General features: G+C 49.7%; 1 protein-coding gene across 1 annotated transcript in view; it reads right to left on the reverse strand.

The window, feature by feature from the left end:
• RNF43 (ring finger protein 43) overlaps nt 1–19,952 on the reverse strand; it is a 59,014-nt gene that overhangs the window by 15,824 nt on the left and 23,238 nt on the right. The window contains exon 2 of the mRNA XM_066333120.1: nt 3,074–3,196. Coding sequence (XP_066189217.1) covers nt 3,074–3,196 — 123 coding nt within the window. The remainder of the gene's footprint in view (nt 1–3,073; nt 3,197–19,952) is intronic.

The raw sequence follows: 19,952 nt of genomic DNA on the forward strand, positions 1-19,952 counted from the left end.
CCAGGAACAGGGCCCAGGAATGGCTGGAGCTGTGCCAGGGAGAGTTAGGGTGGATATCAGAGAAAGGTTCATCCCTCAGAGAGGAAGAGGGCAGAGGGTGCTGGGCACTGCCCAGGCTCCCCAGGGAATGGGCACAGCCTGAGGCTGCCACAGCTCCAGGAGCTCCCAGGGATGCACAGGGTGGGATTGTTGGGGTGTCTGTGCAGGGCCAGGGGTTGCACTGGATGATCCTTGGGGTTCCTTTCCAACTCAAGATATTCTGTGATTTGTTCAAGCCTTTCACAATCTGCTTGATACAGTAATTTTCTCAGTGTTTGCTATCCTTGTGCTGTATCTCTTCAGCCATGGCACAGATGATCTCCCTCTTTGAGGACTGAAACTCTTCTGGTGAAAATAGGTATTTACAGGACGAGTTGGAGATCTCAGCAGTCTTTCAGCCAGACTTGCAATCACTGGTTCATTCAGAAATAAAAAAAAAAAAAAAAGCCCCCCAAAAATTTACAAATTATGATCAGAAATTTGAATTGATTCCAGAGGTCCCTCCCATGCTTCCCTCTCCTCTAATGCCTTCCCTGCTGGTTTTAGCTTTGAATGCTGAAGCAGTGATAGAACTGAGGAAGCAGGGAAGTGCCTCAGGTGGCTGGTGGAGTTCTCCTCATGCTGGGCTGGCTAGGGCCATCTGTGTGCAGGGCTTGGCTGGGAGACAGCTGAAGCAGAGGTTGTGATAACACTCTGCACATGGCTATTTTTATCATCATTGATACAGCCCTGCAGTTCCACATGTAAAGCTCTGCCTCAGACACACTTGCCAGGAAAACAAGGTTCTTGCTCCAGCCAGCATGAGCCACATCCCACAGCTACACCCCTGCTCCAGAGGAGGTCCTGGGATTTTGAGGAAGAGACCTCGGCATCCCTGCCCATGGCAGCAGCTTAGAATGAGATGATCTTTTAAGGTCCCTTCCAGTCCCAACCATTCTGTGATTCTCTGATCTGTAGGATGTTGGAGGGAGGGAGCTTGGAAGAGTCTTCAGGAGATTGGAGAAGCAGACATGCGGGAATTGCAGGGGGTGGAAGATCCATGATATAGGGCAGGACCCAGGGATGTGGCCAGCTTAAGGAGCATCTGCTCTATTTCATGGCTAAACTACTCCTGTTTGTGGGAGAAGAACTGTGAGCCTCCCTTGGTGAGATTTTAGAGCAGGAATACCTGCAGGATGGTGACTGCTGTCATGTAGGGCTGGATGTCAAAATCCAGTGTTGGATCTGGCTCTGGTAACAGAGCAGTGATGACTGATGGCCAGTGAACTGTCTACCAGGTGAACTGAGGGTTTGTTTGCTTTGTGGGGTTTAGGGGTCCCGGAGAAGGGATCAAGGTGGATGAGCAGAGTGCAGCAATGCACACTGTGTGTTGTCCCCCCGTGCCAACCTTTCTCAGATGATCCTTGGACTTGGTAACACACTGGTACTTCCAGTGCTGTGATCAGAGTCTCAAAGATGAAGAACAAAACTAGAGAAAGAGTTAGAATCCCAGAATTCCAGAATGGTTTGGGCTGGAAGAGACCTTAATGCTCACCTCATTCCACCCCCTGTTATGGCCAGGGACACCTTCCACCTAGACCAGATTGCTCCAAGCCTCATCCAACATGGTCTAAGTTTTGAAACCTTTTACGGTTCTGAAATGGAAGATGGGCCTTTGTAGCTGCTTTGTCCTCCTGTTCACCATCCTCCAGAGCAGCTGCACTGACTAAACATCCTGGCAGCACTGTCATGTGACAGTCATATCTGGATAGACATGGGAGAGCTGCAGGCACCTCGTCAGCCCTTTTCCTTATGTCTGTCACAAGTTGTCCAGGCCATTTTGCAGGTGTGGGGGAACTGACAGCAGTTGGCAGCTCCATCATCCTGGCTCATGCCAACAGCTGGCACCAGCTCCAGAGCAGCAGCATGCCAAATTTGGGTTGGGCAGCCTAGGAAGGGATAGGTACTGCTGCCTGGCTGCCTGTGCAGCCAGCAGGAACCAGCCCCGGGGTGACAAATCCACCATGGCATCACATCCCTTTCCTTGCTTTTGATGCCACAGCATCCGTGAAAAAACCCTGCTGTGCAAGAGCAAAAACTGGGTCCAAGTTTTGTCTGCCTTCTTCAGCTGAGCTGCAGAGAACATGGAAAAGGACCCTGTCCCCATCTCCACCACAGTGCCACTAGCAGGAAGAAGGCAACAAAGTAGAATCACCAAGAAGTGCTGAACAAGGGTGTTTTCATGCTTGTACAACACTTGTACAAGCATGAAAACAACCCAACATTTGGTAGAGAGACAATCAAATGAAAAAGCCAATGTCATCCTTATCCATGCAACTAATCAGAGTTACAAAGATTTTAAGGCTTAAAATGACCCTTGTTCCTACCTGGCTTCCTTATTACGAGAGAATTGGACCAGTGACCTCAGCTTTTGGAACAAGAACTGCTGTTTCACTGAGGTCCCTGATCCAAAGACCTCTGAGATCTCCTAGGGCCCAAACTGTTAACAAGTCATGACCTACCACTAGTTCAGTTGGGCTGCATTTATCCCACTTCTCAGCACTGACTCTTCTCCTGCCTCATCCAGTGAAGTATTACAGCATTATTTTTGGAAACAGAGCTGCAGAAGATGTTTTCTGTGTCCATGTTTTCCCACAGGCCAGAGAAACAGAAATCCCCTCAAGGGCCAGGGAACAATGTGAGGCTGTAAAACAGGAGGGGCACAAGGCTGCTGGGCAGCAAAGAGTGCTAGATGTTGGGTAAGGTCTGAGCATCCCAGAGCTCATCAGACTAGGGGCCACTGCACACCTTTTACAAAGTCAGGCAGTCCAAAAGGTCAAGAGATGGGTGATTTGGATGGCTGGCACAGCAGCTCTCCCAAAGGACCCCTTCTGCCAACGAACACTTCTGCCAAGGACTCTGCTCCATCCTTGTCCTTTTTCCACTTCTCAACAGTTCTAGGAAAGAGCTACCTTGCTGCCTCCTCCTGCCCTTTTGTTTGCTGCACCACAGGTTTTACTTCCTAGGCTGCCATTTCAGGCATTTTTGCGCTTACCTTGTTGGCCAGGGACAGGCAGGGGTTGGGATCTCGATCTGGCTGTTCCAGCTTGACGATGGTGATGAATCCTGATTCTGTGTGTTCATCCTCACTGGTGTTGCACAGGGATAGTGGGTGAGACTAAGGTAAAAAAGAAAAGAGAAACTCAGATCCTGGGGCTCAGCACTGCAAGGGGGGCTCAAGCCCAACCTGCAAACCCTCTGGACCTGCCCAGAGGTATAGAACCCCCTGTTGCTGAGTGTCACCATAGCACTGCTACATGCCATGGCCCTGCCCGAGCCAGTGAGGGTTTGAATGACACAAAAGAACAGTCCCTGCCCAAGCTGGGTGTCACCTCCGCCACTCCAAGCACCACAGTCCCCTCAGAGCCTGGCTGGACTCTGGAGCTGGAGACCACAGTTCTATAGCCTCTGGCTGCACCCCACTGACCCCCTGGCACTGGGCTTCCCAGGAAGGTGGCTGGCAGACATTCCCCTCAATCCCAGGGTTATACCCATTAGAAGAGTGCCGGGAATGCTGCTGCCAGTGATAGAGGTGCTTTTTGCTGCCTATTCAGTGATACAACCCAGCACCAATTCCACATCCAAAAGCATTCAGCACTGCAGAGTAGGGAGGTCCTATAAAGCCACAGAGCTGCTTTTGGTAGCACCAAGTCTAGGTGCTAACAAAACCATGAAAGTAAGTTAAAATCATCAAATCCTAGGATGACAGCATGGAGACCAACTAGTTCTAGCATCTAGTGCAAATGTCTGTGGCTCTGAGTTTGTATCCAGCTTCTAATCATGTCTGGAACTGCTTAAAACCAAAGTAAAAGCAAAGGATTTCAGTGAAATTTGAAATATTTTAAAATATAAGTTCGTATCCTTTTTTCAAAACATGGGTCTAGTGGAAGGTGTCCCTGCCCATAGCAGTGGGGACAACCGGATGATCTTTAAGGTCCCTTTCAACCCAAACCACTCTGGGATGCTAGAATTTAGACTTCAGACTTCAGGACATCAGATAAAGTGCCAAGCCAAGCACCACAAACTCTAGAAATCCAGGTTTTCAGGGAAGCAATCGGATCGGTTATGGCTTGGAGCAGTGGGAAGCTCCCAAAAATCCCCTGCTCCCTTGGAGCACTGACAGGTGCTGCCTTGACCAACACCAACACTGCATTCAAGTGCCCATGATCCCACTGGATTCACCCAGAACAGCATCACTTTGTGCTCTGCTTGCCTGGCTAGGATCTTGGGTGATCATGGCTTTGGGTTAATATGTGCTTGTCACAGCCACAGAAAAGCACCCAACAGGAAATGCAGACTGTGTCTTGGGATAGCTCCAACAGCTCAGAGGGACCCCACCTGAGCCTTCTCTGGGCTGCTCCTGGAGTCTGGGGTAGCTGAGAAAGACCTTGGGGCTGTGTCCCACCCTGGCTGTGACACTCACGGGACAGTGACAGTCCCATGTGCTGAGCTTGGAGCAGCCTCTCTGTGACCAGGATTGCTGGGCCTGATCCCAGCATTAGGGTCTGAGGCCCTGGCACAGGGTACCTAGAGAAGTTGTGGCTGCCCCTGGATCCCTGGAAGTGCCCAAGGCCAGGCTGGACAGGGCTTGGAGCAACCTGGGACAGTGGAAGGTGCCCCTGGGGGTGGAACATGATGAGCTTTAAGGTCCATTCCAACCCAGGCCATTTCATGTTCCATGATTAATGGTGAACACCAGAAATATGAGCAATGGGCCAAGCTACTACAGCTCTGAATGTGTGTGAGGAACACATGGAAAACGCTGGCAGCTGCCCTGGAGCAAGACCCAGATGATAAATCTGGAGAAGACCTGCTGAGGAATGCTGGTCCCTCTACCTGAGACCCTTCCCAGATAGGCAGCTGTGCATGGAGCTCAGGCAGCTGTCCAAGGAGCTCAGGCCCCTTGTTATTCTGTGCTGAGTCCTTCACAGACATGGATCAGGCTGGAGGCTGATCCCAGGAGCCTTCTCAACACCCTGCAATGCCCAGGGGCAGCTCAGGGCCATTCCTGGGGCAGAGACATAGGCACCATCCATCACAGCCACATACTCCACTCATCTCTGTTCCAGACATCTCCTCCCTCTCCTCCCCTCAGCTCCTCCTGTTTGTTGCTGTACTGGCAACTCCTCTGCCAGCAGCACAGCAGCAAGACGTGGCTATTATTTTCTACATCCTTCAACAGCATTTCTTGGCATTCCCACTGTCCCATCCCTGGCATTACGAGTGAGGGATCCCAGCTGCACATTGTGCTCACAGGACAAGAGCAGACTCGAAAAATAATCTAAGGATCATGTGGAAAAACAAGTATTATGAGACTTCTTAATGAAGAGGACTTGTGTCCCATGCATGTCTGTGGCTGGAGAGTCAGGATCCCTTGCTCCCTCCTGGCTGCAGATGGGCCCCCAGGCAAAACATCCTCCTCTCTGCTGGGCTGGGCACCTCTGCAGCACCAACTGCCACAGCCACGGCTCCTTACAGACCCTTATCTGATCTAGGAGACAACAAAATCCCATTGCTGAAGAGAGGGGGTACGGTCATACCCCCAATCAGAGAGGCTTCATACATGCTGCCTAATTCCCACCACACTCCTGTTCCACCACTCCTCACTCCCAGGGGCTCCCAGTCAGCAGAGGGACCTCAGGGGTTATTATGCTGGACCCCACAGTGCTGCTCTAGCTGGGGTTCCCTGGTGGAAGTCACATCGCAGCTCTGCCAGATCCTTCTCTCAAGACAATCCCTGCCTGGGCCTGTGCTCCTGGGATCCCAGTGGTGGGCTGGGATCAGCTGGCAGGGTTTGGACTCTTGTGTGATTCAGCTCTGCAGCTCTGTCCACACCCTGGCCCTGGTAAGACACTGTCAACCTGTGAGCCCTGGCTTTATCACTCCATCTGTCACTGTCACCACATCCTTCTGTCACACCTTCAGAGAGGACACAGAGCTCCTCCTCATCCCTATCTTCTTGCTATCACCTTTTTGATTTCTTGTTTCCTTACCTTATGGCTTCTCTTTATTTTCTACCTTTTCTGTCAACAGTGCCAATCCTAAAATACTGAATTTCACTTTTTAAACTCCTTGCCATCTTTACCACTTTATTCCCACCAGTCCCATACCTTCACACCAACCTGTCCCTCCCAGCATCATTCACAGGCTGCACTGAGCAGCAGAAACATGGGGAAAGGTCCTGGGGAATCAGGCATGGAGAGGTGCCCAATTCCCACTTGGGAACTCCATGTAGAAAACAGGGGGAAAAAAGGTGACCCTGAGAGCCCACTTTGCTGCCTGAAGGCAGGATCAGCCAGACCTAAAACATTCAAGTGTCAGAGATACTTGCTGAAGCTGTTTTCGAGACCTCCAAAAAGGGGGACTCCTCACCCACTCCAGGACTCCTGTCTCCTCCACACCAGAAAGTGCATTCCACTGCTTCAGTAGAGCTGGTTTTGCTCCAGCCTGAGCCTCTTAATTCTCATTGAATTAACCATGCCCACAGAAAAGAGATTATTTGTGCTTTTTTTTTTTTTTTTTTTTTTTTTCTCCTCAAGGAGCCTTTAAACATTTCTCTTTCCCTTTCTGTTCATCTGTTCACCAAGGAGTCCTGAGGGACAAGGGCTGAAAAAGGACCCAAAGAAAGTCCTCAGTTCTCTCTGTAAGGGAACTCAGAACACTTCCCACGCTTTCTTCATGGGGGAGGAATTAAAATTTCATCTGATCTGAAGTAAAGTGGCAGGAGAAATGTTATAGCCAACCCATAGGATTGGCATGGAAAAGACAGGAAGAGAACAGGACAGGAGAGCGTTCACCAAAGGGCTTGAGAAAAATCCTGGACTGAACTTTTCACTACACTGACCACAATCCCAGAAAAACTGCAGGCAGCAAATATCAAAATGCATTTGAAGAAGTAGAGACCAATGCAGGCAATGGCAGATTGATAATCCTGACTTTCCTGCCAAAACAAAAGCCAGGTTAAAAAAACAGGCTAAGGAAGAGAAAAGAAGAACTAACAGACCTTTGGAAAAGGAAAGGGATGGTTCACAGAGCTACAGGGTTCCTCAAAGCAGTCAGTGATTGTTGGACTAAAGGCAGTTCCATGAATACCAGACTCTGGTGTTTCCTCTCCCATTCTTCTGCAAGGTCAAGACTATGGAAGATGATGGAATATTGTGCAGCACTACCCAGGGAGAAGGACTTTGGACATGGGCCTGGAGCAACAGAACAAAGAGGAATAGCTTCCCACTGCCAGAGAGGGCAAGGTTAGATGGGATGGGAAGGAATTGTTCCCTGGGAGGGTGGGCAGGCCCTGGCACAGGGTGCCCAGAGAAGCTGTGGCTGCTCCTGGATCCCTGGAAGTGTCCAAGACCAGGCTGGACAGGGCTTGGAGCACCCTGACATGTCACTGCCCATGGCAGGGGGTGGGATGAGATAGGCTTTAAAGGTCCATTCCAATCCAAACCATTCCATGGTTCTATGATCTTGAGAACCAAAAAAAGAATAAAGCAGGGCAGCCCTTACAATGAACTCACCAGGACAGGCCTAAGACAAACTGTGTTGTCCAAATATTCACAAATGACATGGAAAATGAGAGGGATGGTGAAACGACCGAGTTCTTCGGTAACACATAAAAATCCAAGTTGGTAAATATTAAAATTGTCTGGCAAGGGATCTCATGATACTGAGTGATGGAATGATACAAGATATTAAAAAATGCAAATATGAAAAAAAATTATCCAGGTATTTTAGACAGGGATGAGCTCTAGGTGAGCCGTTAATGAACAGGAAAGAGCTTAGAGTCACTGTGGGGAGTTCTATGGAAACTGTTATAGAATCACCCAAACCAGTCAAAAAGCAAACAGGCATTACTGTAAAAAAACAAATGAAAAATGAAAACCCACTAGATAAAGACGCAGTGTCAACATCTTGATTATTACAAGGAGTCCTGCTCACTCCATCTTAAATAGAGACTTTTGTACAAGTCATTAAGTGAACACGAATTCTTCAGCTTAGTACAGGTGGGATATGTTAAAGCTACAGACAAGCATTTAAAATATGAAGAATTTATGGATTAAAACACCAGGAAGAGCTGTTAAACACAGAGCTGAGAATGCCAGCCTGGCTGTGGGCACAGCCTGCTGCAGTCAGGGCGCTGCAGAGGAGCATCCATTGGGATTTGCCTGTGCTCTGCACATTTTGGGGCTGCAAGGGTACTGCACACACGGGGTTCTGCACCCACCAGGCAGCACCACGGACTGCACATCCTCCTCTTGCCTTGAATATTTCATCTAGGAACCAAACTCCAGAATACAGCTGGCATTCATGGTCAGTGGTGCCAGAGAGCCAGAAGAGCACCTGCTCCCAGAACACCAGCAGAGCTGGCTGCTGCCTTATCTGTGGGACAGTGCTGTGACTTCTGGCTGTGTCCCAGCACCAGTTCTCCTTCCCCTCCTCTCACTAGTATTCCAGCAGGTGGAATCTCATGCAAGACCTTGAGGGAATGCTCACGCATGCAGTGCCAGGAGAAGGGTGCAAGGATTTTGTCCAGGACAGCAAGGCCTCCCCTGCCACATTCAGTGGTACCCTGAAGCCATGATGGCAGAGTCTGCACATGAACGGCATTCAATAGCATTTCACAGCCTAAAATTTTGGTGGTGAGGGAGACTGATGGGCCATGAGACACATTTCTATCTGAAATGGAAATCTTAATTTATTTTCTAGTTCTCTTTAGGAAGTTGCCTCTGAGAGGACTTTACAGGGCAGAGCATGGTGCAGAGGTTAAATTCTGCTCTCGCCGAGTCTCCCCAGGTGGCTGTGGGTTCAGGACCGGGGGTAGGATGGACCCTTCTCTGCAGCTGCAGAATTTCCTGCTTGGAAGCAAAGCTCATGCCAGGACCATTCTCCATCTCGTGCCAGGACCAATTCTCCGCTTGCCATTGGTGCCACAGCCTTAAGGGGATTAAATGCCTTGTGGAAAAGCTCCTTCACAGATGAGCTACAGCCAAAGCAGCAGTGAGGGGATGAGCCAGGGGCCTATGGCACCTCAATGACACTTGTGGTGACACAGAGCATCTCGGACGTTGTCATGCCACATCCATGCATCCATGGGAGACATCCCCTGCTCGCTGCCCTGGTGGCTTCACCCAGCTGTGCCATGTCGCTGTCACCCAGCATGAGCTTCTGAGGCAGGATATTCCTGGATTTGTGGATATGTCTGGCTCAAGACACCTCTTCCCTGCAAGAATTCTGTCAGTGAGCCTCTGAGCTAAGTAAGGTTTATATTCCTTTGTTGGTTTCAAAAGGCAAGTGGAAGTGGTCTCCTACCACCCTCTCCATTTTTGCTGCCAGCACTAGCCTGGCTGTAATAATAATCACTGGGCAAGATCCTCTGCTGGGTCTATGAAGAGATGGAAAACAGGGCATGTGAGAAAGGATTCCTGTGGGAAGGAGCAGGGCAGATATCTTAGCTCTAAAAGCCAGATGTGCACCTGCACAGTCCATCTCCCAGAGGTGTCAGAGCGTGGGCACTGTCCCAGCTGCTGGCACCAGGGATGCCTCCAGGGACCTTGCACAGCTGGGATGGAACAGGCCATGTGCACTTCTCAGTCACTGCAGAATGCTCCTGACAGCAACACTGCCTTATTGGGACAACCCAGTCACCAGATCCTCCTCTCCCAGCCTGCTGCAAAGCTCATCCTGATAAGAGGTTGGAGCCAAGTGGGGATCGGACTCTTCTCCCAGAAAAGTAACAGGACAAGAGAAAACAGACCCCTTGTGCACCAGGAGGTTCAGGTTGGACATAAGTAAGAATTTTTTCGTGTCAGGTATATTGGAAGGGGCTGCTCAAGAGAAGTGGTAGAGCTCCCATCTCTGGAGGTGTCCAAGGAATGGGACTCAGTGCACTGGGCTGAGTGACAACGTCACCCAGGTTTGACTTGATGCTCTTCAAGGTCTATGTCAACCTTAGTGATTCTGTGACTCTTTGAATAATACTGCATGGATGTCTTTATTTCTGTAAGAAAGGCTCTTCCCAATTTACCCCAACTCTCCAGCTTTACCAGCTGAACATAAGCCACTCTTACCCCAAGACCATTCCCCTCCACTCACAGTGACAGCAGCAGGAATGACTGGACACTACCACAGGCACAGGAGATTGCTGCCAGGAGGCTGAAACAGAGCAACAGCAGAGCTGGGAAGTGCTGTGGGACACTGCTAGAAGGACATGAGAGGATGAGGAGGGACAGGGCAGGGAGATAAAGTGGATTTTAGCCTTGAAGAAGATGGAAATAGTTGGTTGGAAAAGGAAAAGAACACTGGAGTGTTACAAGAGACCCAAGGAAAAGATTGCCACTTCCATGACTCCTGGACATGAAGCTCAGCCATCAGGATGTGGGGCTCTTTTAATTTACCTGCATAAAGTTTCAAAGCTGTTATAACAGCAAACACACCTTGCCCACATGAGTCACAGACAAACACATTCACTGATAACAGGTGCATTATTCTTAGAGAGACTCAGGTCCTACATGCGAACAGCTCAGACAACCATCCAAGTCCCCTGAAGGAGTGGCCAGAGGTGGGAGAGGAAACAAAGGTGCCTACTACCAGGTGCCAGTGCAATACTACCGTGCTTGTGCCCTTACTCGTGCTCATGAGCTTCACTACCTTTGGCCCGAGTCAAGGGTCAGCAGGGCCTGAGGGTTTGATATAACAAATCAGTCCCTAATCAATAAATGACTGTGTTTCCCTCTCCTTTTCATTACCAAGCTGGTGTGCAACAAAGGGCAGTGCTGAACCCAAGGGGGATGTTTATTTGATTATCACACGTGCAGGATTACACAGTTTAGGTGAAGTCTGGATCTCTTCTGTCACTTTCTGCAACTCCCTGAATGGACTTCAGAGCCAGTGGGGGTCAGGCTCTGCTCCCAGCTAAAAAGGGACAAGAGAAAATGGCCTCACACTGTTCCAGGGGAAGGTCAGGTTGGACATCAGGAAGACTTTCTTCCTCGAAAGGGTGGTCAGGCCTTGGAATGGGGCTCCCAGGGAGATTTGGAGGTGTCCAAGGAAGGCCTGGACATGGCACTTAGTGCTCTGGGCTGGTGAGAAGGTGGGGATTTGGCACAGGCTGGATTTGATGGTCCTGGAGGGCTTTACCAACTTAAATTATTCCCATGGGGCTAGAGAAAAGTCCCAAACATCCCTCACTGACAGCTCTGCTGAAGTTTGCTCTCCTGCAGACAGAGAAGTCCTATATGAGGGAAGCAAGTCTCACTTCTGTTGGCACAGCCACCATGAGGACTGTACGGACTGGCAAGAAAACCTCTGGCAAAGTTCCATAACAATGCCTGGTTAAACTGTCTCTGCTCCACACATCCATGTTGGAGTATCAAAGGCAAAGGGAGTCTGGTCAGCCCTGACTCATAGCACTCAATGAAAGTAAAGGCAAGGGAGAACAGTTCATGCTCCTCTGCCTCAAGCACTGCAGTCAGTCTGGATCCCAAATCCCATGGAAAGTGTCCAACCCACGCTGACCTGCTCACCTCACACACCTTGGAGGGCCCAGCCTGTCCCCACTCTGGAGACATCTCCATCCTTGAAGGCCCTCTTTGACATGACCCTCTGTACTGTGCTGGCAAGTGGCTGGGAGGTTAAAGCCATCCCACAGAACTCACACAGGTCTTATTCCTCTGTGCCCCTTGAAGCACTGGCAAAGCCCAAGCTGTGCTGGCAGCTCTCTCACATCTCCAAGCACAGAGGTCCCTTGGGACCAGATCAGGGGTGGCACAAACACATGAGGACTCCCACAACTGGTCCATGAAGCAGCTGAGACAGCTCTGACCCTGAAAGCAGCTTGCAGTGATGGACCACATACAGAGACTCATCTGAGCCCAGACTGCTTTACTGCAGCCACTGGGTACTTTTCCCCAACCCCCAGCTTTTTACAATGAGTTTCAAAGTTAAAACCGTGACAAGTGATTCCAGAAAGAGCATTCTTGATCCTCTAGAAAGGAAAAAGGAGATCTAGAACAGCAAAGACTGATAAGAAAATTCCTTTTGGGGCAAATTAAACAACAACTTCTTCTGAAGCACCACACATCTCCAGGAGGGCTGAACTGCTCCTGGAATGAGACCAAAGGGCTCTCCAGAGGTTGATGTGGGCTGGGAAATTCTCTAAAACTCTCCTGAAGATTAAGCTCAGTAGCACTGTTGCTTGGAAATGTCAGGACTCTGGCATGGCCCTGAACCAGCACTGTGGCAATTTCTGGAGAAACCAGGAACGGCCCAGGGAAGCTCTACCTGTTCATGGATGAAATGTTAGGATTCCGCATGGAGCGGTTCTCACCAGGGAAACGCCACAGGCAGATGGGCTTGGAATGGAGGAGTCCCCCCAGGGAAAAGCTGCCGGCAGGAGATCGGTTTGGGGTGGAGCAGCCAGCCCTACTGAACCTTCCCGGCTGGCGCCTCGGGGGAGCGTTGCCTGATCCCTTCCCCCTCCATCTCGCTGGGCTCCACTGCCGAGCCAGGTGCAGAACAAAAGGAATGATTTAGTTATTGCTGCAGCGCCGAAGGTTTGAAGGTCAGGCTCTCAGCACAGCACCCGCTGTATGGCCAGGCCGTGCTGCAGCCCTGCAGCCAGAGCTGCTCCGCAGGGGCTGGCGCTGCGCCGCTCCAGCTCCTGCGCGGGCACATGAAAGGCTTCTCTCTAATGTAATAACTGACGGCCTCTTCAGTGCCGTTTGAACTGTTTACAGACTGAGTTAACGATTACAGGCAATGTGTACCTTGGCTGCTGACCAAAATTCTTACCCGCCCGTCAGATATTATCAAAGAGCCCTTCACTGCTGGCCTGGAGTCCTTCCAAAGCACAGCGCCGAAACGCTGGTGTAGAGGAGGGGCCTCGGGTGCTCCGTCGTGAAACCCAAGAGAGACAGAGATTTGCTCTGGAGAGGTGACCTGGGATCCGGGTGCCAAGTCACGTAGAGACACAGGAAGGTCGGAGGGCTCCCTGAAGCCCCCCACCCCTTGCCCAGGGCCACAAGCTGGAGGGGCTCTTCCTTCCCGGCAGGACATCGGCGACGGCTTTGCTGTGCTGCCTTCAGGCCTTCACAGAGGACACCACACAACCCACGAGCTCTGGCTGTCCGGTTTCCCTCCCTGCATGAGGTCACTGCCATCCATACCTGGTTCTTTACACACAGCCTAGGTGGTTGTGTTAATGCTGATGGTTACCTAGCTTAAAGCTCCTCCCGTCAAAAACACTTCCAATACCCTCATGCCTAAGAGTGAGGACAAGAACAAACCAAGTGGTGAGAGATTAGATAAAATCACTTCCATTGTTATTTGTAGCTGGAGAAATGCAGGTGTAGGTATGAGGTCTGGCTAGATTTGGGCTCAAAAACAAGCCCCAGCTCTCTGGGGCAAATTGCACCAGGTCTGGAAATCCCGTTGAAATGACAGGATGAAATAAAGAACTGACAAGCTGCTCTAATTACAGCTGAGTAACACAGAGTCACATTCAAGCAGCACTGAGGCTGCAGAGCAAGCTCTGCTGCCTAGCAGGAAATTCTGCAGCTGCAGAGAAGGGTCCATCCTACCCCCGGTCCTGAACCCACAGCCACCCGGGGAGACTCAGCGAGAGCAGAATTTAACCTCTGCACCATGCTCTGCCCTGCAAAGTCCTCTCAGAGGCAACTTCCTAAAGAGAACTAGAAAATAAATTAAGATTTCCATTTCAGATAGAAATGTGTCTCATGGCCCATCAGTCTCCCTCACCACCAAAACTTTAGGCTGTGAAATGCTATTGAATGCCGTTCATGTATTCAAGGTACCACCAAACCATTGTTAAAAAAGTGCTGCTTCAGTCCACCCCAGAGTTCCAAACTCTCAACTACACCAGCAACAGGAACTGATGCATCCCATGCCTACCAAGGGCCTGCACAGTACTGGTTTGCCATCAACTCAAAGCTTTTGGTACAAAATGCCAGGTGATAAAACTATGAAACTGTAATTAAAATTTTGCTCCTGTGTTCCTAAAACAAGCTATTTTGTCCAGTACCGAAAAAAAAAAAAAATTGCCAACACGTCTCTTTCACAGGCTGACGAGATGGAGTTTCCAAGGGATGCTTTCTAGAGAAGGGCTGATGCCTTCACTCCATGCCAATTCTGTCTTGAAATATGTTTTATGTCAGCAGGTCCTGGGCACAAGGACAAAGATTGAATAGCTAAAGGAATATATTATTTGCTTTTCAATTTCACTCTGCACTGGCTTCCCGCTGTTTTATTGCTCAGGTGTAGTTTTCTGTAGTATGGATGAGCAAGTAGCTGGTGGAAGGCACGAGTCTCTCTTGTTGGACATTGTTGTATTCAGAGAAGACAGAAATGTAGATGCAAATACATTTGCTGTGATTTGATTCAATGAAACTTGCTGGTCCAGTGCAGTACACAACAGAAATTGGTTCCTCCCACGCTTACTTGCTAAGACATGAGTTCAGGCCCTCTGGGATCTGCAATTCCCTAGCTGCTATGATGACATCACTGACATCTAAGGAGCTGCAGGAATGCCGAGAATGCAGCTTCAGGCTCCTGGGGATGCTGAGCTCATCTGCTGCTGCAGGAGGCACCAAAGATGGGGTGCCTAGGTTGCACTCCTGCCTCACTTCCAGCCTACACTAACTGCTCTTCTTGAGGCCACACAACACAACACCGGGGTTGCACCAGCTTAAGCAGAGAAAGGGAAATTGCTTGAAAATTTCTTTCACTGACGTCTTCGGATGGTGAGCAAAACCAAAAATTTCAGCACAGGCCCAAAGGGTCAGACCCCACATTGACATAACCCTGTGACCTGGGCAGGAACTGATGCCCAGGAAGTTCCACCTGAATATGCAGCAGAACTTCTTCCCTGGGCAGTGCCCAAGCCCTGAACAGGCTGCCTAAGGAGGGAGTGGAGCTATTCCAGATCCATCCAGACACAGTCCTGTGCCCTGTGCTCTGGGATAACCCTGCTGAGCAGGGAGGTGGCACCAGGTGACCCACAGTAGCCCCTTCCAGCCTGACCATTCTGGGATTCTGGGAATCTGTGACCCGACTATCCCAAGCCAGTGGAGACCACTCAAAGAGTGGTTTTCCACTTGGTGTTCCACTTGGGATACCTTGCCAGCATTACTGTAGTTACTGATCTGGGAGTTGTACACAGAGCAAGGTGGTGAACAGCCTGAAGGATTTCACAAACACACCTTTTTCCTTTTAGCCCATTTATACTTGTTCCACAACATTCCCTGCAATTGATCTCAACAAAGGCTTTCAGAGAAGTCAATAAAATACCCTTGCTCAGACTGAAGATAATTTCACAGGAAACTTCCAAGAGTAAACTCTGTTACCATCCTTGCTGCATTCTAGGGGACTCCAGCCACTGAAGATCACAGAATCTCAGAATGGTTTGGGTTGGAAGGGACCTTGGAGACTGTCTCATTCCACCCTGTGCCATGTACAGGGACACCAGGTGGCTCCATGGTGTCACAGGTGTTCAAAGAGCTGAGCTAGCATACTAGAAGGAGCTTGAAGCAGATAAGTATAAAACTCTTCCCTTAGTTTCAGCCTGTTGGGAGCCTCTGGAGACTCCAGCATTCATCACTAAAGGACAGAGTCTCCATGTGAAGGTTCTTAGGGACAGGGATGACAGAGGTCTTGCCCCAGCACTCAAGAGACTGAGGCCAAAAATGTGGAGAAATTTCCATTTTCAGGCATCTCTGCTGCCATGTCCAGAGCAGCACAGAGCAGTGAACATGCAGGCTGAAGGACAAACAGGGCAGGAAGTGAAATAATGCCCCTGCTCAACAGAGTGAGATCCAGTGGATGCTCTACCCACTGTCTTCATTCAAGAGCCCCAATAATTTGATCAAACATTCCTTTGAAAGTACTGAGCTCTACCAGCTGTTTTACTCCAAGGAATGGGAAGTGAGCTACTCACAGCTCATTTATTTGGGGCAGTGAAAGGAGGTGAGTTGTGACATCACCTCCACTGGAGCATCCAGCCCACACCAACCTGGATCTCTGTGAGAGGGGACAGAGGAGGATAAGTGCTGGGATAATGAGGACATCTGGAGCCAGAGCAGTTGAAACTAAAAGAAGATAAGAAAGAAGAAAGTCCTCCTAGTTACTGAGGGGGGTCTTCTGTTCTCATCCCTGGTTCCTGCAGAGGAGGAGACATGACTGATGGAGTCGCCATTGAAACCTGCCAATTGTGCATTTTTCTGCTTTTTTCTTAACAGTGACACTGCCCCCTGCCAGACAAAGACCACAGAGAGAGTCAAGCACTGCCTGAAGTTTCTGCTTCGGCTACCCAGCACTGAAACTGTACTTTGTTGTGTAAAATGAGCCATGAACACCTTGAGTTCACTCATGTGGACTCTGGTTCCTGGGCTCCACTGCCTTTTCTCCTGGTTCTGCAGGGTGGAGATGGTTGTTCACAGATTCTCCCTCTCTATCTGCTGCACTTCATCTTGTGGTGCTCCCACTCCCAAGGCAGGACGGCTGAAGCGGGTTTATTGCACAGCCATGCTGGAAGCACAGGAAAGAGCTTTCTGGGGTGGTAACTGACCCCTCTAGCCCATAGTCTTGCCCCGATGGTCTGGGAACACGGCAGGTGCCCATCTCCCAAGGAAGGAGAGCTTATTGTGCTGGATCTCATGTTCAGAGCCACGCCAGGTCCACGCAACGTGGATTTGCAGCTCTTTGCAGAGAGCACACTCTCTGTACAGCTGTGCCTTGCTGGCACCACGGGGAATCTGCTGGTGTCTGCTCATGATTCTGCAAACTCTGGAAGGGACAATCCTTCGTTACAGCTCAGTTGATTTCTCTCCTGATCCAATGCAGTTGTTTTCCCACCAATATTCCCTAAAGTCACACTGAACAATGTGCATTTACAGTGCCCAGTACACTGAGCCCTTGGTTCCCTCATGCAACTGGCATCCCTGTCACGGGGGAGGGGCGGTGGGGGGAGGACAAAAAGTCATTGTAGCCAAAACCTTAAGAGCCTGCCCGAATGGTTTCTGTGGTATTCGGAATCAGTGCAGCACTTGAGAACACAGGGATAAATCATTAACAAGTCATTATTGTTCACAGGTACTTTTGGCAGGAAACCACTAAGGTCAACTTGGATAAACTGCTGTGGGGTAGTGGGGGTGGCACTTTTCCTGCAGGAGCATTCAAATCTTCCTCTAATATCAAGAAATAGGCTGGAAGTGACCTTCCTTACTGAATCTAATCGAGACGGAGAGCAGCACAGCGCCTCTTTCCCTGAGCTCCCTCACAGCTCTGTGATCAATCCATCCACTCTCCAACAGTGCTGTTCATCACGGAGTGGGCAGCCTGACAGCCCAAACACCACTAGTCATGTGTCACCAGCCACAGAATCTCCCAACTCCCATCAATCACTTCTGCTACTGGGAGCTGGGGAATTCCCAAACACTGCTGCTTTTCCCAGAGATCTGTCCAGGGATGGCTATTTCTCATGCTTTGGAAACCTGCAGAGATGATGCTTCTGTACAACTGTTATCAAATTCCCTCATCCCCAGCCAAACTCATCAGCTCGGTGGGCAATGAGGCGGATGAATCCAGGTGCCATCTGCTCCCCAGGCCATCAGCGCTGGCAGCAAAAGCTGAGAGCCATCCCCATGGTTAATATCCTGGAGGCTGATCCATCCTCACAGCTTCCAGCACCATCAGACACTCAGCTTCCATGGAAAACTATTAATTCTTGTTGTCATCCAGTTTCCTGCTCAGTGGCCAGTTGGCCACTGACCCCACTGCTATTTAGTTGGTGTAAATCAAGTGCCACGGGACACTTCCAGAGCAATTCCTCCGAATATGGGGATGGGGTCCTTTAGAATTAAGTAACCTAACAATTTGGATACAAATAGCTTAAAAGCTGTGGTGTGTTGGTCAGTGCAAGCTCCTTCCTGGGGGATACAACACTAACATGGGGCTTCTTTTAAAGCCCTAAAAAATCTTCCAGAAGATGCCATGGATTCAGCTCAGCTGCTTGGGCAGTTTTGTGCCCAGTCAACTTGGGATGGTTTGGCAGTGATTTTTTTTTACTAAGAAAAAGTACTTTCAATTTTGACATTTAAAAATCACCTATTGTAAGCACCAAAAAATTTCTTTCTAAACTCACTGGCTTCTGGACAAATTCATGAAAGCCGAGAAAACCAGTCAGGTAACTGAGTCCAGCTCCTGAGGCAGCCCATGTTTCCATCTTTCTCTAAAAAATATTGACTCCACAACTGCAGACCCAGACAAGGACACTTGTACTGCAAAGGGACATAACAGCTGCTTTCCAAAAGCCTGAAGCATGGTCAGATAATTCAAAAAATTCTGTTCTTCTGAACTGATCAGGTCCAGCCTGATATAGAAAGTTCACCACAGGGCTGCCATCAAATAGGGTTTAAGAGGACTGGTTTTCCCTGGAATGGTAACAGTATTCAAATAAAACCCTTCTGGGTCTGACATGGTCATATTGGCTGAGGTACCACCTGGGCTTCAATCAACATTTCAAAGACCTTCATACCATGGAGTACTCAAGAGACTTTAAATCCAGCCAGAAAAGTTGCAGGAGTAGAAGTCTTCTCTGGCTACCATGGCACACACAGGTGACCCCCCACAGATTATTCCTTTGCTTTGCATTTTGTCCAATTGCTCTCACTCCCAGGGATGCACCCAAGAGTTTCACTGGCTCTGGAGTGTCCCCAAAATTCTTCCACCCCATCCCAGCTGGGCTGTGCCACTGTCTGCTGTCCTCTGCTTCCACAACCTTCAGGCTCCATTTCCCTGGTCCTTCAAAACCCCTTTCATAGCCCAGAACTGGGGATGAACATCAAGTTGATTATAAAACAGTTTCTTTTGTTGATAGAAAATTCTTTGCAGGGCGTGAACAGCAGGAGAAAGAAAGGACTCCTCTGAACTGTGAGCTAGCTGGAAACCCCCGGAGGGCAAGAATCCGATCCCTCCTTTGAGGAGCACAGACCTGTCCGTACAGGCTGCGGTAGCAGGAGAGCTCTGTGCAGCTCCAACACTCACCAGCCCCTGCCTTGCCCTGCTCAGGACCAGCCTCCAGCTCATACATGGGAAATGGTTCCGCTCCTACCATTTGCACCCCTGGACTGACCTTGTCCTCCTCACCCCACTAATCCCATCCTCCAGAGCCGAAGCTCTGCCCCATCACCTCCCTATCCACCTACCCCATGTGCCATCCAGCCACCCCACCATCCACCCAAACCCAAATCCTTCTCTCCTGCTGCTCAGAACCACCCTGTGCATCCTTCAGGAGTAAGAAATCCTCCACACAACAACCCCAGATCTGGGCAGAAACATCCACCCACCTATTATTTAATGTTTACCAATACCCCACCAAATCCTCTGCCCTGGATGCAGCCATTCTGCAGATGCCATAGCAACACTTTTAAAAAGACATCCTGAGGATGGACAGGACATATTCCTTAGGAGCAAGGAATCTGCCTATCAACACTGAGCTTGAGAAGTCATGTCCACAGGTTTCAGGTTTTCCAGCCCTACAAAGAAACATCATTCCTTGGGCAGCCAGTCCTGCTCTGGACCAGCCCCATCTGCTTCCCAAGAGGACCAAAGTCCTTCAAAGTCCTTTAGATTCAATAAAATAACAAATACAGAGAAAAAAAAACCCCAAACACCAACAATGCAGAATGGTTTGAAATCCCCCTGACAGTCTCTGCATCCTTAGTACAGGTAATACCACAGGCCCACCAGCATCTCCAGACTCAGCTGTGCCATACTGAGCAGGTCCAACTATGGCAGATCTATTCCAGTAGCATGTGTCCCACATCCAGGAAAACCCATGGGTGTGCTGGTTACCCCTATGT

Source organism: Sylvia atricapilla, chromosome 20, assembly GCF_009819655.1.
Source record: "Sylvia atricapilla isolate bSylAtr1 chromosome 20, bSylAtr1.pri, whole genome shotgun sequence".
Taxonomy (NCBI): domain Eukaryota; kingdom Metazoa; phylum Chordata; class Aves; order Passeriformes; family Sylviidae; genus Sylvia; species Sylvia atricapilla.